Source organism: Ursus maritimus, unplaced genomic scaffold (genome assembly GCF_017311325.1).
Source record: "Ursus maritimus isolate PB19 unplaced genomic scaffold, ASM1731132v1 scaffold_34, whole genome shotgun sequence".
NCBI classification, from domain to species: Eukaryota; Metazoa; Chordata; class Mammalia; order Carnivora; family Ursidae; genus Ursus; species Ursus maritimus.
The window spans coordinates 21772885-21790363 of record NW_024426008.1 but is presented as its reverse complement, the minus strand read 5'-3'; the positions used below and the strand labels follow the sequence as shown (position 1 = coordinate 21790363).

The 17479-nt window shown below is 38.4% G+C and overlaps 1 protein-coding gene across 6 annotated transcripts in view; it reads left to right on the top strand.

Moving 5' to 3' along the window:
• The window catches only part of RFX3 (regulatory factor X3), a 285719-nt gene that overhangs the window by 171340 nt on the left and 96900 nt on the right, over positions 1-17479 (top strand). For all 6 annotated transcript variants that reach the window (XM_040620294.1, XM_040620295.1, XM_040620296.1 and 3 more), the window contains one exon: positions 14872-15130. In XM_040620294.1, coding sequence (XP_040476228.1) covers positions 14872-15130 — 259 coding nt within the window. The remainder of the gene's footprint in view (positions 1-14871; positions 15131-17479) is intronic.

Here is a 17479-nt window from a genome sequence, read left to right as displayed (position 1 = left end):
CTGAGCCAAAATCAAGAGTCAGATGCTTAAACCAACTGAGGCACCCAGACACCCCTTTTTCATATACTTTTTAAATGCTTAATAAGAAATGTTAAAAGGGATACTCTTCAAGTTCCTTTTTTATCTGTTAGTGAAATAGTAAGTTTCAGGATTTGGAGGTAAGATTATGCTTTCTTATTAACATTTAAGTGCTTCCTACTTTGAAGAAATGGGGTGTGGAATTTCTGTAATTGAGACTGAGAGGGTGTTTTCTGCATTTAGGCTTCTGCTAATAAGCACATTCATATTGGTATAGGATCTGGTTTGCCATTTGGGTCTCAGGAAGTATAGAGCTGGTTACTTAGGAAGCTCTTGGAGAGAGAACTGCCCTTTTTTGGGAAAAGCACACTGAGGTCTCTCTGCTGTTGGAGGTGGGTCCATTTCTTTAGTAACGTAAAAATTCCCTCGGGGCGCCTTGCTCAGTTGGTTGAGTGTCCGATTCTTAATTTTGGCTCAAGTCATAATCTTGGGGTCCTGAGATCAAGCCTTGCATCAGACTCGGAGTTCAGCAGGAGTCTGCTTCTCCCCTCCCCCCACATGCACAAACACGCTCTCTCTCTGTCAGATGAATAAATAAATCTTAAAAAAAAAAAAAAAAAAAGAAAAGAAAAGAAATTCCCCTCTCTCCAAAAACTGAAGACTTTCAAATATAGCTTCTCAGAATGTCATAGTCGAGAAGGTTGTGGAGATCATATATTCCAGTCCTCGCAGATGAGTAAGTGGAGGGGAGGCCCAGAGAGGTGCAGGGATTTGGCCAGCGAGTTAATGTCTAGAGTTCCTATTTTCTGACCTTCAGGGCATGGTCCTTTCCAAAGACCTGCAAGTAAGGGTCTTTTGATCCTGAGCTATTTGGGGGATTGGAGGGAAGGTCAGTTACAAGAAAACATTTTTTAGTAAATTTTATGCTTTATGCTATTGCATGATTGTTTATCTTATTATAGGTTGATAATTGAACTTACGATCTTTTTTTATTCTTTAAAACTAAGAATGTTATATGAATCTCATTTCATGTTTTTTTAAAAAATCGTCTTATACTTTTATAGTTAAATTTATTTCATGAATATATAGTGTTCTTTGGGTACTCATAAAATGTATAGAGAAGTCCATATGTAATAATTTTTCAGCTTGAATATTTTAGTTAAACAGCTTCCAAGGGAAAAGCTGTGAACTGACTGTGCTGTCAATATAGCTTTTTATTATTTTTCATTAGTAGAATGAAATGATGCACATGAAGGGTAATTTGCTCTGTGATATTTTCATATCCAGTAGCTTGTTGTCTAGAATAATTCTGCACGATAATACTTGGAAGACTTTAGACACTTAATTTTTCTCCTTCCCCCCCCTTTTATTACAAAAAGAAGAAATGAAAGAAATCCACATATCCTTTTTTAGGTGTAGAACCAAGTTGTGTTACTAGTTTTCTTAAATGAACTGCACATACCCCTGTTCACATATCACGTCCCCTACTCACTACAGTGTAACCTCGGACAAACGGCATTTTTGCATTGAGATTCTTAATCCGTGGAATGGAATTAATAGTTAAAAGTGTTACTTAATAACCAGGTCAGGTACAGAGAGGGTAGGGAACGGGAAGTGGGGTAATTAGTATTGTCTGGAAAAGTATATTCACTTTTGGCACAGGTACGCTTCTAAAACTAACCGCAAAAGTAAAACTGGATAAAAACCTCCACTTGAACAGTATTTGAAGCTGGAGTGAGAAATTTTTGTTGAAGGTGTGTATTTGTAAAGGGTGTGTATTTCGAATCATGATATTGTGCCTCACAAAGAGGCTGATGTCTTTTAGGATATGAGTATAATCCCTCAACTATCTAAAGTCTGAGGTTGGTTCACAAAGGCCGAGCTCTGTCATGACCAGAAGGTTCTAGAAAGGACAGCACTCACAAATCTTAGTCCAGCCCTCAGAGGAAGTCAAACTAATAGACCTGCCTCCCACCAAATGCTCTGAAGCCCCAGTGTGCCTGACGTAGCGTATGGGGCATACCACCTGTTTGCCTGGCCTTCGCACTCTGACCCCAACAACACACATACACGTGTTAGCTGCTTTTGTCCATTTTTGAAAGTATCTGTCTCTGACAAGTGCCTGGTCTGTTTCTTCCTCTTCATAGTAAAATCTCTCTGGATTGACCTCATATTCTTCAGCCTCTTCCAAGCTGGCTTTCTTCTCCACATTACAGTGAAAATGCTCTTGTCAAGGTTATTGGTGACTCCCAACTGTTAAGTCTAAGAGACATTCTTCTAGATTAAATTTTCTTTTCTTTTTTTTTTTTTTAAGATTTTATTTATTTATTTATTTGACAGAGAGACAGCCAGCGAGAGAGGGAACACAAGCAGGGGGAGTGGGAGAGGAAGAAGCAGGCTCCCAGTGGAAGCGCCCGATGTGGGGCTCGATCCCAGATCGCCGGGATCACGCCCTGAGCCGAAGGCAGACGCTTAACGACTGTGCTACCCAGGCGCCCCTAGATTAAATTTTCTTAATCTCAGACAGCCACCCTGCCAGCTACTCTCTCCCTACTTGAATCACACTCTCCTCGTGGCTTTTCTGACTATATTCTTCTGTTTTCTTCTTATTTTGTGGGGTCTTCCTCATTCTTAGTATTGGCCACGTAATTTTTCTGTGGCCGAAGTTCTGTGTGTGTTTCCCTACTGTTCTCTAACAGAGACGACATTTCTTTCACAACACTTAATGAGTATAAATCGTTGCCGTGACTATTTTTAACTTAGCTAACATTTGTCTTTCCCCCACCAGAATGTAAATTTCACGTACTCAGCTACCCGGTTTTTGCTCCCCTTTCTCTAATACTAGAACAGTCATAGTCACGTAGGTGCTCAACCTGTATTTGTTGAAGGAATGCAGTTAAAGATAGCATTTAATGACATGTGAGACAAGAGCAGGCTACTTGGGTGGTCCGTCTCACTTATTTTTATTGTGAGTTTTTTCTCTCTTTAAAATTTAAAATTTAAATTTTTTTTTATTGAAGTATCGTTGATACAATGTTCCATTAGTTTCAGGTGTACAACATAGTGATTCAACAAGTCCATACCTTGTGTTATGCTCATCACAAGTGTAGCTACCATCTGTCAGCATATAATGCTACTGTAATACCACTGACTTTATTCCCTGTGCTGTACCTTTAATCCTCATTCCTTACTCAGGATTGGAAGTACCTCATGGTTGGAAGCCTGTGTCTCCCACTCCCCTTCACCCATTTACCCACCCCTCTCCCCCTTCCTTCTGGTTACCATCAGTTTGTTCTCCATATTTATGGGTCTGTTTTTACTTTTTCTTTGTTTTGTTTTTTAGATTCCACGTATAAGTGAAATTATGTGGTATTTGTCTTTCTCTGTCTGACTTACTTCACTCAGCATAATACCCTCTAGATCCATCCATGTTGTTGCAAATGGGAAGATCTCATTCTTTTTTATGGCTGGGCATCTTCTTTATTTATTCATCTATGGATGGACACTTGGGTTGCTTCCATATCTTGGCTACTGTGAATAATGCTGCAGTGAGCATAGAGGTGCATATATCTTATCAAAGTAGTATTTTTATTTTCTTTGAGTAAATACCCAGCAGTGAAATGGATCATATGAAATTTCTATTTTTAGTTTTTTGAGGACCCTCCATACTGTTTTCCAAAGTGGCTACACCAACTTAACATTCCCACCAATAGTGCATGAGGGTTCCTTCTTCCCTACATCCTCACCACACTTACTACTACTACTACTACTACTACTACTACTACTACTTCTTCTTCTTCTTCTTCTTCTTCTTCTTCTTCTTCTTCTTCTTCTTCTCCTCCTCCTCCTCCTCCTCCCTCCCTCCTTCTTCTTCTTCTTCTTCTTCCCCTTCTTCCCCTTCTTCTTCTTCTTCTTCTTCTTCTTCTTCTTCCCTACATCCTCACCACACTTACTACTACTTCTTCTTCTTTCTTTCTTTCTTTCTTTTTTTTTTTTTTTGTAGCTATTCAGACTGGTGTGAGGTGATATTTCATTGTGGTTTTGAATTGCACTTTCCTGATGATGAGTAATGTTGAGCATCTTTTCATGTGTGTTGGTCATTTGTATGTCTTCTTAGGAAAAATATCTACTCAGGTCCTCTGTCCATTTTTAATTGGATTATTCTTTTGGCTGTTGAGTTGTATAAGTTCTTTATATATTTTAGATATTAACCCCTTATCAGATATATCATTTGCCATTATCTTCTCCCATTCAGTCAGTTGCCTTATTGTTTTATTGACAGTTACCTATGCTGTGCAAAAGCTTTTTATTTTGATGTAATCCTAATAATTTATTTTTGCTTTTGTTTCCTTTGCCTGATAAGACATATCTAGAAAAATGTTGCTAAGGCCAATGTCAAAGAAATGACTACCTATGATTTCTCAAAGGAGTTTTATGGTTTCACTTCTTACATTTAGGTCTTTAATCCATTTTGAATTTATTTTTGTGGTGTATGGTGTAAGGAAGTTGTCCAGTTTCATTCTCTTGCATGTAACTGGCCAGTTTTCCCAGCACCATATTTTGAAGAGACTATCTCTTCTCCTTTGTATGTTCTTACTTTATTGCAGATTAATTGACCCTATAAATGTAGGTTTATTTCTGGGCTTTTCTGTTCCATTGATATATATGTCTGTTTTTGTTCTAGTACCATATTGTTTTGATTACCACAGCCTTGTAGTAGATCTTGAAATATGGGAATGTGATACCTCCAACTTGTTGTTTTTTTTCTCAAGAGTGTTTTGGCTATTCAGGATCTTTTGTGACTCCAGATAAATTTTAGTTTTATTTGTTCTGGTTCTATGAAAAATACTATTGGTATTTTGGTAGAAATTGCATTGAATCTGTAGATTGTTTAGGGTAGTATGGACATTTTAGCAATATTAATTCCGTCCATCCGTGAGCATGGAATGTCTTTCCATTTGTTTGTGCATTCTTTATTTTCTTTCATCAGTGTTTTGTAGTTTGCAGATGACAAGTCTTTCACCTCCTTGGTTAAGTTTATTCCTATTTCATTCTGTCTGGTGCAACTGTAAATGGAATCGTTAACTTCCGTTTCTGCTACTTCGTTATTAGCATATGGAAATGCACTTTATTCGGTGCATTAATTTTGTATCCTGCAACTCTACTGACATGCTACTTGGTTGTTTTAAATACACAAGGGAAAATGATTGGAACTGAGTTGAGATGCTGTTAACATAGTATTAACACAGCTTTTTTGTGGTGGGGGGTTCTTTTTTTTTGCTATAAAACATTTTTGGGCTTATGTGCTTGTATGTGGTTGCTCAGTTTCTGTTACTGTTTTCACATGCTCAATACAGTATTATTAGCTATAGTTATAATGCCGTATGTTAGATCCCTAGAACTTACTCTTTAACTGAAAGTTTATCTCCTTTGGTCATTATCTCCCATTTCTCCCAGCTCCAGCCCCTGGCAACCACCATTCTACTCTCTGTTCTTATGAGTTTAATTCTTTATATTCCACATTGAAAGGAGACATTATATAGTACTTGTCTTTGTCTGACTTATTTCACTTAGCATTATGTTCTCAGTGTATCTATGTTTTTGCAATGGCTGAATAATATTCCATTGTATATATTTATACCACATTTTCTTCATCCATTCATCTGTTGATGGACACTTAAGTTGTGTCCGTGTCTTGGCTATTATGAATAATGCTGAAGTGAACATGGGAGTGCAGATACCTCTATGAAATACTGATTTCATTACCTTCAGATATATACCCAGAAGTGGGATTGCTGAATTATATGGTCACTCTGAAATAGACACATGGGCCAATAGAGTGGAATAGAGTGCCCAGAAATAAGCCATAAGCTCAAGCATATACAGCCAACTAATCTTTGACAAAGGCATGAGAATATACAATAGGAAAAGGATAGTTTCTTCAATAAATGGTATTGAGAAAAACTGGATCTTCACATGCAAAAAAAAAAAAAAAGAAGAAAAAGAAAAGAAATTGGACCACTATGTTACAACACTCACAAAAATTGAAATAAATTATAGATTTAGGTATAAGATCTGAAACTGTAGGGGCGCCTGGGTGGTTCAGTTGTTAAGCGTCTGCCTTTGGCTCAGGGCGTGACCCGGCGTTCTATGATCCAGCCCCACATCAGGCTCCTCCGCTGGGAGCCTGCTTCTTCCTCTCCCACTCCTCCTGCTTGTGTTCCCTCTCTCACTGTCTCTCTCTCTGTCAAATAAATAAATAAAATCTTTAAAAAAAAAAAAAAGATCTGAAACTGTAAAACTCCTAAAAGAACACATAGGGTATATGTTCGTTGAGATCAGTCTCGGCAATGATGTTTTAGATATGACATCAAAAGCACAGGAAACAGAAGCAAAAATAAACAAGTGGACTCATCAAACTAAAAGGCAAAGGAAACCATCAGCAAAATGAAAAGGCCACCTACCAAATGGGAGAAAATATTTGTACGTCATATATCTGAAAGGGGTTGATATCTAAAATATAGAAGGGACCGACACACCTTTTTATTTGCAAAAAAGGCAAATAATCCAATTAAAGAATAGGCTAAGGACCTGAATAGACATTTTTTTCAAAGACATACAAATGGCCCACAGGTACATGAAAAAATTCTCAGCATCACTAATCATTAGGAAAATGCTGTTATCAAAAAGACAAGAAATAACATATGTTGATGAGAGTGTGGAGAAAAAGGAACCCTTGTGCGCTCTTGGTGGGAACGTAAATTGGTACAGCCATTATGGAAAACAGTATGGATTTTCCTCAAAAAAATTAAAAATATGACTACCGTTCGATCTAGCTCAGTTTTTCTTATTTATAAATTCAAACCAGGGACTCTGGATCAAACTTTTGTATGATCCATCTCTGCTAAAGTTGATGTAAGTCCGTATGCACTCCCTGACTTAGTTGTCAGGACAAATGACCTGTATATGTACTTATTATGTGTACTTTCTGGGTGCGCTTAAAAACCATTCTGGCAATGGACATTTTGGTAATGCTCTCAGGGATAACTGCAACAGTATAAAACTCCTTTATAATAGCAGACTTTAGACTTTTAAAAAAACTCAGACTAAAAGAACTAATAGTTTTGAGATAGTACTTTTTTCCTTCATATCTGTGAACTATGGGTTGCACATTTTTAGTATCTTCCAACACAGTGGTTCTTAAAGTTTCGCAGACCAGCAACACTGACACCACCTGAGAACTTGTTAGAAGCACCAGCCTGGTTCTGGATCAGGAGTTTTGGGGGTGGGGTCGGGCCATTGGTGTTTCAACAAGCCCTCCCAATGATTCTTACGAATGCCGAAGTGTGAGAACCACATTTCTTTATTAGAAATAAAGAATTTAAATACGAAGTATAAATGCCCAGTTATCTTGATGTAATGGTATAGGATGATATAAGTTACAGTTCCAATACTTTGGACATTATGCACATATATAGTAATGAAAATACTACACATGAATGAGAAATCCCAATTAGTTGTTGCAAGAATTCTTATCGACTTTTAACATTCATTCCTGCATTTCCTCCCTAGTTGTTTTGGCAACAATTCAATAAGTGCTTTTAGTTTTATTTATTGTTACAGCAGTTGAGATGAGCAGAAATAAGTCTGTCTTCTGAATTTAAATCAAGCCAAGGGTTTTATTCGTGATATTGAGTAGTATTTCTTTCTTTATATTCAGTCTATTGTTTTTGATGCTTAGGTAATAATAGGTTAAGGGTCATGTCACTTGAATTGCTTTCTCAATTGCTATTTTCCCTTTCGTGTCTTTCACAAAATGGACATGGCCCCTCCATGGCATCTTCTGGCTTCAGTCTGACTGGAAGCATTCAATATCTGTTTCAAAACTCAAATAGTCCTGCATACCGGCCAGCCGGAGATTATACCCCATATGAATGCAGTTTGTTGAAGATTCCAAATAACGTAGCTACTTCTGTGCAGGGCTTTTGTGGTGCACGTAAGAACTTCCTAGTGGAAAACTGTTCAAGGCAGCGTTCTTGATTTCAAGCCGCAGAAACCAGCTCTGGCTTATGTAAGCAGAACACGGGATTTATGGAAAGGTATTTGTGACTCAGAGAATGTCAAGGGAGTCTGGAGAATGCGGATGAGCAAGGATGGGCATGAGTAGCGTTAGGCAGCAGCCAGACTGTAGCTAAAAGCACATCACAGAAGAAGTCCGTTAAGGACACCACGGCGCTGCCACGGTCTCAGATCATGCACCCCTGCCACCACTGGATTCTGACGTGGCTGCGTAAGAGGGGCAACAATCCCCAACCCGTGTGACTCCCCTGATCCCAATAAGTGAGCTAATACACCCCCCATCTTTAAAAATAATTCCCCCTAGTTCCCAAATTCTCCAAGTTCCCTCTTGTACTCTCAGACTTTTGGAAAATATTTAAGACACTCTGGCTACACTTATTTACCTATTTCATCGATCTGGTTCGATAAAATGAATATTGCTATCAGGACGCTGAATCAGTTCTCAGTAAGATCACCTCCTAGCCTATCTCCTGAACGTGTACAGGATCACCTCACATGACCCGTCTGCAGCGTCGGGCCCTCCCTCTCATGGTTTCCAGTTACCTCTCTGGCCTCAGGATTTTGCTCTGGTTAGTTCTCTAGCTGGAACATTCCCCTACCCAAGCCTCCTTACTCCCACCCCAGCATAATACAAAGTTCTCACCATAGTTCGTAACAGTGTCTTTCAGACTTTATGGACTACCATCCACAGTGACAAGGTTGGGGGTTCATTTTCTACTCCGGTAAATACACACACACACACACACACACACATACACACCCCATGTATTTAAACAATAGAAATAAATGTTTCTCAAAATAAGGCTTATCCTTACGAGGTGTAATATGCTTGAATGTTGGCTGGCCTCGGCTAGTCTCTTTTTTTTTTTTTTTTTTTTTTTTTAAGATTTTATTTATTTATGTGACAGACAGCCAGAGAGAGAGGGAACACAGCAGGGGGAGTGGGAGAGGAAGAAGCAGGCTCACAGCAGAGGAGCCCGATGTGGGACTCGATCCCGGTACGCCAGGATCACGCCCTGAGCCGAAGGCAGACGCTTTAACGACTGCGCTACCCAGGCGCCCCGGCTAGTCTCTTTTTAATAACTGTTGTGACCTATTAAAATTGTGAATGTGACCCACAGTTTAAAAAACATATTTACACTGTTTGCATGTTTAACTTTTACCTACTTTGTCAACCCTCTTTCTAATATCCTCATTCATTATATCCCGCCATTCCAGACTTGTGATTTCTTCCTAAATATCAGGATCTTTCTTCTGTTGTAACTTTACACACGTGGTGCTCTCTTCCCAGTAGGTTTTTCTTTCTGTTTTCCACAGGGCTGACTCCTTTTCGTCTTTCAGTTTTAAGCTAAATATCTCCCCTTTGGGGTAACGTTACTTGACTACTCTAATAGGCCCCCTTCCACTTATTATGCTTTCGTATTCGATTTTTCTTCCATAGACTTAAGAAAATTTCTGATTATTGTATTGCATTTATTTTTGATCACCTACTCATCTAGCCTTTATGACCGTAGATGTCATGTCTCTTTTGTTCCTTTTATTCTAGGTGCTAGAATAGATGCTCGGTAAATATTTGTTAAAAGAATGTATACAGAATGTATACAGAATAGCCTGCGAAGAATAAAACATTCTGCCGGTGTAAGATATTATAATGATCCGCATCATTATATTCTGTCTTCATAATACATTTTATGGTGTAAAACTTGCAAGATACTCTATTTCCTTAATTTACCATTTTCATGCCATTGCTTAATCTTCTAGTTGACTAGCTTATTGGTGGGAGGATATTCAACACCTGGGTAAAATACAAAACACATAGTTTGGAGATATTATGTATCTAGAGTTGTGGATAAGACACTCGAAGCTAAAGAAAACAGAAAATTGGTTATAGCTAAGGTAAATTGACATAATCGTCCTCGTGAATAAACAAGCAGGGAATATTCAGGGTCATGCTTAGCCGAGGTATGTGCTGAGGCATGATGGGATGCAAACAGCACTAATTTACTGAATTCAATGGATCAGTCCTGACGTTTACATAGAAACTTATAAAAGAGTCAGCTGTGAAGACGCTTCTGTCAGCAATATGTACATATCTATGTATTTACATTCATTACTGGATACATATGCGGAGCAATGACACGGTATTTTCATAATAGTCTGTGGCAATCAATAAAGAACAAGTGAAAGGAACACAGTAGCACTTTTCAAATGTGCACAGAACTGCTTGGGAATTTAACTGTCTCAGGAGTGTACAGTCCAGAAATAGTAAGCTGCTTGCAGTCTGATAAGCCAAATATTGAGTAATTTTCTGGAACCTATGTTTTGGAAATTTGGGGGGAAAATAGTGTTCAAGCAATAACTCATATGTATTCATTATACAGTGTGAAAGACAGACTGATCTCAGGTATCAGAATTAAAGAGTCATTACTTCCAGGCCTAAGAAAGAACTTTGTGCTGTTGGTGCTTCTTCTTCTTTTTTTTTTTTCTTTTTTTTTTTTTTAAAGATTTTATTTATTTATTTATTTGACAGAGATCGAGACAGCCAGCGAGAGAGGGAACACAAGCAGGGGGAGTGGGAGAGGAAGAAGCAGGCTCATAGCAGAGGAGCCTGATGTGGGGCTCGATCCCAGAACGCCGGGATCACGCCCTGAGCCGAAGGCAGACGCTTAACCGCTGTGCCACCCAGGCGCCCCTCTTTTCTTTTTTTTTTACATAAATTTTTCAGTGTTTATCCAGGAGCTTCAAGCATTTAGACATGGCAGAGACCTTTCGGAGTTATCTCTGCATGACTTTGGCTCTGGCTCTGGAGACAAGACTTCAACAATGGGTTAATGCTTATCGCCTTAATCTTTAAAGGACAGGGGCTAAGGATCTTGTGGTCTGCCTCTATTACCCAGTTTAAAAGTCTCCTCCATTCCCACTGCAAGGGTACATTTGTCAGAAGACAAATTCAGAAACCCTTCACGACACTTCATTTCTTAATAAATTTTGTCCTCCCTCCAAAATTGTCAGTTTTTACCCCAATATGTGTCTGTGCAGTGGCCCAGTCTTCTTCTCCCCTGTCCCATGGGTCATGATTAAGTGAAGAGGATAGTTTATGAGTCAGGCACACTCTTCAGTGACTTTCCCCTTTTCCTGTTCCTTTTTCACTTTCTAGCTCACAAATGATCTCTCACTACTAGAAGGAAGTATGAAAATAAAAGTGGGCTGCCATGTTTTCATACTGACTTAAGGGCTATAGAGATTTTAGGTATCTTTGATGCATTGGTTTGTATTACTTTTGTTCACTGAGAACTTCAGAGGCATGCCCAACAGATGGAGGGATTTAAATGCCTTGGACTGTTTCTCTTAAGGTAGAATAGTGACTTCCATGATCATAGAACCTCTAGAATCTAAGTGTGTGATGGTAAGTATCCTCTGAAATAATCCCGCCTTCTCCATCTCTCCTTGTATCATTGTGAGGACATCTCCCACAGTTTCCATTCTGAGTAAGAGGGGAGTGTGGTGCTAGTAAACAGTGAGCGCAGGTGTAAGCAAATCCCAGACAGCAACAGGAAGCTCATGCTTTCCCTGTAATACCTGTAGAGGCTGCTTCCCTCAGTCGTTCGCAAATACGGACACACACAAAAAGTTCTTTTTACGTGATGAAATGGTTGAGAACATGGGCTAAGTGCAGACTCCCAAATCTATTTTTTTAAAGATTTTATTTATTTATTTTAGAGGGAAGGAGAGAGAGAGAGAGAGAGCAGGAGCAGGGAAAGGGCAGAGGGAGAGGGAGAAGCAGATTCCCTGCTGAGCAGGGAGCTGGACCTGAGCCAAAGGAAGATGCTTAACAGACTGAGCCACCCAGGTGCCCCCCACATCTACTTTTTTTTTTTTTTTACCAGCTGTTTGCTTCAGACAAAGCTATGTACTCTCTCTAACCTTTTTTAAACAATTACTCACCTTGTCTGTGAAATAGAAATTATAATAGTACTTATCTCTTAGAGTTGTAATGAAGATTAAATGAGTCAATACCTGAAAAGCACATTAAATAGTGCTCGTTGCATAGGAAAGGGTCAGTAAATATTAGCGATCTGTAGCTATTATATATTTCACTTGTGAAATCAGCTTCATGTTGGGAGCATGCTTAATCATTTCCTTCAGACTGTGAAAAGGAAAGCCAGCACCATGCCCAACTTTGTGGAAGTATTTATTGTCATATATGTATTTCTACACTTTACTTGGCTTTACTTAAATATCATCATCAGAATGTGTTATTTTAAGCGCAGTGAAATAGGGTCACTATCATATTTAGTGGGCATAAGTTAAAATGAGCACATTTCTCTTTTTACCTAAATTTGGAAGAAACATGGCTGGTTTTTATTATATAAATGTGTAATGAAAGAAATATATAAATGGATTTCCAGTTGGGAAATAGAGCAATGATGATGTGTGTGTATTTTAAATGGCATTTTTCTATCTGTAAAAAAAAAAAAAAAAAAAAAAATGTTCTCTACAGAGTTATTTCATTCATCACCCCAAACTAAAATTTATACCTGGATCTGTGGTAACTCTTTCTGGAAAGCAGTAACTTTACCCAGTGGAGAATACCTTTGGAGCATCTTTATTATTTTACTAAAATTTACAGTGTAGATTATATTGCAAATATAATTTATAATGGGTTTGAATGACGTGCTTTAAGTGATACCAAAACATCTTGGAATAGTTTATGTAAATTCTCACGTTTTAACAAAACAAAAAGGGATTTACGTTTTAGAAATTTATGAAAGTGGCTATTATGTCAAATATACTTTTAAATAGAATCATATTTTTATTTGTTGACTAGTGTCTCTGCTACCTACCAGCAACAGTGTTAAATGTTGAGGGCACAGATGGGAATAAAACATAATTTCACAGGAGTATGAAGACAGGAGGAAATTAACAATAAGCGTATTGAGAGCTGTTTCAAGGATGCACAGGGTGTTGGGAAAGTACCGAGAACAAAACATAACAGCCCTACAAGGACTGGCCACAGAGGGCAAGGTGCAGAAAAATAATTCTGGGAGGAAGCAGTGAAAAGGTCAGCATGGTGTGAGTGAGGAAAGCGTTTGAGGACATGGCTAGTCACATGTCTGGAGATCACATAGGTATCACCAGCCCTACTGCTTCTTGTAAGGCAGGTCAAAGGTTTTGAATTTCTTCTGAATGCAAAGGAGGATTGGAGAATTATTTAGAAGGTAAAACTGGTAAGACTTAGTGACTGATAGTCTGGATGAGGACAGTGTCAGTAATAATTTCCAAAGCTGGGGATGGAGGGGCTGCCTTCTGCCAAGGGGGGGGAGTTTGGGAAAGGAGCAAGAGAGAAAGGGAATTTCTTTTTAGCCATAAGTTAAATTTTATATATGGGCGCTAGTCATTTATCATGGGGTTTCCTAGTGGAAATAACCAAGTGGCCATTAGAAATCCAGATTTTATTTCTTCTAGTATAACCACAAAGTAGAGAGAGATACTAACCCATGTAAGGTCATTTACTATGAGTGTGTATATGGTAAAAATAGGTGGTCTGAATAAAAATGAGAAAAAATAAGAGCCAAAAATGGAGACCTCAGAAAATACTAGTATTTAAAATGCCAGAAAACTAGAGCCTCCAAAAGGTCCTTTAAAGGTAGTGGTGAAAAAAAGCAAAAAGTGGACAAGAAATGCCATAGAAACCAAGGAGCAAGAGAGGTTAGGACCGAGAGACTCTTGATATACATAGAAAATGTCTGAGAACATACACACCAAATTGTCAGTAGTGGCTGGCTGTGGGGTGTGGGGTTGAAGAGAATGAGGACGGAACTGGGAATTTTCATTGGATATTTGAATTTTTTTTTTTTTAATGAAAGTATTTTCTACCTCTGTACTATTTTTGCAACTTGTCGTGAGCTTATAATTATTTCAGAATGAGAAGTGAAAACCAAAGTCAGGTTAAAATGTAAGTGATAGTCCATTGGAAATGAAAAATAAATCAAGCAAATAAGCTGCTTAATCAGAACAGGAGAAGGAAGGAAAGGGCAACATGGAGTGGTCAACAATGTCATGCTGCAGATAGGTCAGAAAAGATAAGGACTGACAGCAGCCTTTTAGCTTGGTATTTAGATTTGGTCACAAGCGACCTTATTAAAAGCAACTGCAGTAAAAAGCTAAGGGCAGAAGCTTCACTGCGTTTGTTGCCAAGTAGAAAGTAAGGATGTGAAGAAGTGGCGTAGTCATCTCCTCAGGGAGGAACCTAAGTGTGAAGGAAGAGAAGGAGGTAGAGGTAGGGATTGAGGGGCCGATGAGAGGGAACGGTTTGCTCAAGGTCCTTACGGTGGCAAGAAAGAGATCCAGGCACACTCCCTAGGTCACGCATGGAGGTTTATTGCAAGTCATCTAGGCATGGGAAGTAGCCCGGGGAGTCGACTTGCGAGCCCCTTTTTCTCAAACTGGGATCTGCAGGAAGTGTTATACGGAATCAGAGAAGTCGCTCCGCAAGATTTCTTGGCGGGATGAGACCTGAGTTTATGCATGTGCGGGAAGCAGGCCCCGTCAAGGGCAAAAGCTCCCGAGTACAGAGGAGCGTTGAGGCACTTACTAAGGGAACGTACCCTTCGTTTCTGGAATGAAATTTCATACGAAAGTGCAAAACTCTCCTTGTCCCAAAGGCTAGGCTAACTGATACATTTTGAGCATATATTCACGCTGGGGAAAAAATTCATTAAGATGATATCAATAAGCTACTAAATTGCTTCCTTTTTCCTTCTTCTTCTAAAGCCGAACAACAACTTATCCTTACACAGAAACGCAGATGTACAGCCAAAACACTGGAGGGAATTACTTTGATACTCAAGGGAGTTCTGCACAGGTGACTACGGTGGTGTCGTCCCACAGCATGGTGGGCACTGGTGGGATTCAGATGGGCGTCACGGGAGGACAACTCATCAGTAGCTCTGGAGGAACCTATCTCATCGGCAATTCAATGGAGAACTCCGGTCACTCCGTGACACATACCACTCGGGCCTCCCCAGCGACAGTAAGTATTTGAGTTTTTACTTGTTTAAGTTATAGCTTCTTCACAGCCTCTGTGGTACATTTTCCTCTCTAGAGGGAAGAAAACATCACAGATTGGGCACAAATGCGTTGAGCAGTTTTAGTACTGTGGTATTATCCAGAATATGGTCCGTGTGGTACTATGCAGAATGAAACCGCTGTGTCCCCCACAATTATGTGAGTTGGAAAGTTTTTATGAATAATGGGAAGAGAGGTGAGTCTTACTCACGAATGCTGATTTTCATAGGCTTCCTTCAGTGATATTCAGTAAAATACTGTAAATTTCTACTGAAAGAACTTACTTTTATCTTAGGCTGATTTACACTGACTTATGAAGAGTAAAATACAACTGAGTTTGAATTTTCACATCTTTCAACAGTAGTCTTTATGTTAACTCATCACCAAAGAAGTTACCACATGGGCAGCATTTCCCAAACCTTAGACATTTAGTTTGGCCATATTCACTTATGTCACCTGTACGATTATTTACTTAATGTATTTTTTTAAATCGATTCACTTCTAAAATAGAAAACCATGTGTAATTTTTTTCTGAAGTGTATAAAAACCCAAACTTAAATAGTAAAGTTGGTAGTGTTTACCCGTGTGCCATATGATAAAGTCCCTCTGTTCAACCACAGAGACACTTTGGGAAGGACTGATCTAGGTGATTCCAATAAAAAAAACATCTATGTCAAGTTTTTAAAATTTAATACAAATATTTACTTTGACACAGATTTTAATGTATGAGACTGCTTTCCTAGAAATAGTAATAACAAGCTGTGTAGAATTTGATATCATCAAACTCCGTGTCCTGAGCTTTCAAGTCTCACCTCAGCTAAGTATAAGGAGGATAATCACTGAGAACCCCCCCCCCAGCTAAAGTAGCAATGGAATTGATTATGTAAGTGCTTCATGTAAAAGGGGGCTGGGGATTTGAATTAAGTGCATTTCATAATCTTGCTGTGTATTTTGTTCTTATAATGAAGTGGAGGTAGAAACAAATTGGGTAGGAAATAATTATGAGAGGCTTTACATTTCTCATTTTATGGATTTTCCTGAAGATATAATATGTACTTGGTAAGTATTTTGTATATATTTTTTATGTTTGTAATCATTACATGTGTTCAGATTTTCATCACTTAGTACCTTTTCCCTAATCCATTTCTGAAAGCTCATTATATTTAATTTACTGCTTCCTACTAACATCAGAACAGATGCCTACCCATTCTGAGGAAAAGCTCTTTTTTGTACTTTTTTCTTTGTGTTTTTGAAGCATTTCTTATGTGTGTTTGTCTCTTGCTTTTGATAACACTAAATATGACATTTCTAAACTTTTTAGTCACGCCGGTATATTTGTGTAGATTAGAAACTAAATCATAGCTTCTCTGGACCTCAGTTCCCCTAGCAGTAAAATAAGGGCTTAGTTAAACTAAATGATATCCTAATTTCCTTCCAGCTTTAAAATCATAATATTTACAAAGGAACTATAAAATGTTCTAGGTGTAAAAATAACTATATCTTTACCGTAAAAGGAAAGGAGGTAGATCAGGTGGGGGTATGTTATAGCATTCCTGATAAAGGCCACCCGGAGAGTCATTTTCAGTGAAAAGGGAAACACTTGCCACTGACCAGGGCCTTAGGAAAACTGAAAAATGGAGAGAAAGAGTTCTTTCCCACTGTCCTTTCACCCACCCTCTGCCATGCTGGCATACCATCTGCCCGTCCCCAATCCTTCTCCTTCCCTTTCTCCAGGCATCGCTGTCTGTCTTCACACTGACTGCAGGCTCTCTGCTAAACATTGTCATTCACTGGATGTGGGTTTACTAAACTTACTGGTGTTATCCCTGAGTTAATGAAATTGATTATTTTGGGTCATGGCAATACAGGTGCAAATATAAGAGAGTAAGTTTTATAGTTTGTTTTTTGTTTGTTTTGTTTGTTTTCTAAGTAGAGTATGAAAAGTGACATTACTCTTTAAGTTATCCATCACACAAACTTGATGTGTAATTTTTATTATGTTAATTGGTAAATTAAACTAACACTTAACTGAATTATAGTAACTGGGCATAGTGGCAACCTATTAAAAAACCATCGATTCATAGTATCAACTGTATATATTAATTGACACTTTTTAAAAAACATTAATACTTAAGGTTCTCTTGTTAAGATTGGTTTTTTTTTTTTTTTTTGGTAGCTTGTTTTCTTTTTTTACAAGAAAATTTCCTTGTTAGCAAAAGGAATAAAAAAGTTAAATAAAAAGATAACTTTGCATGAAAAAATCATAAGGTCAAAGCACAAATGATAGCGTCCTATGACATATATAATCTAAATA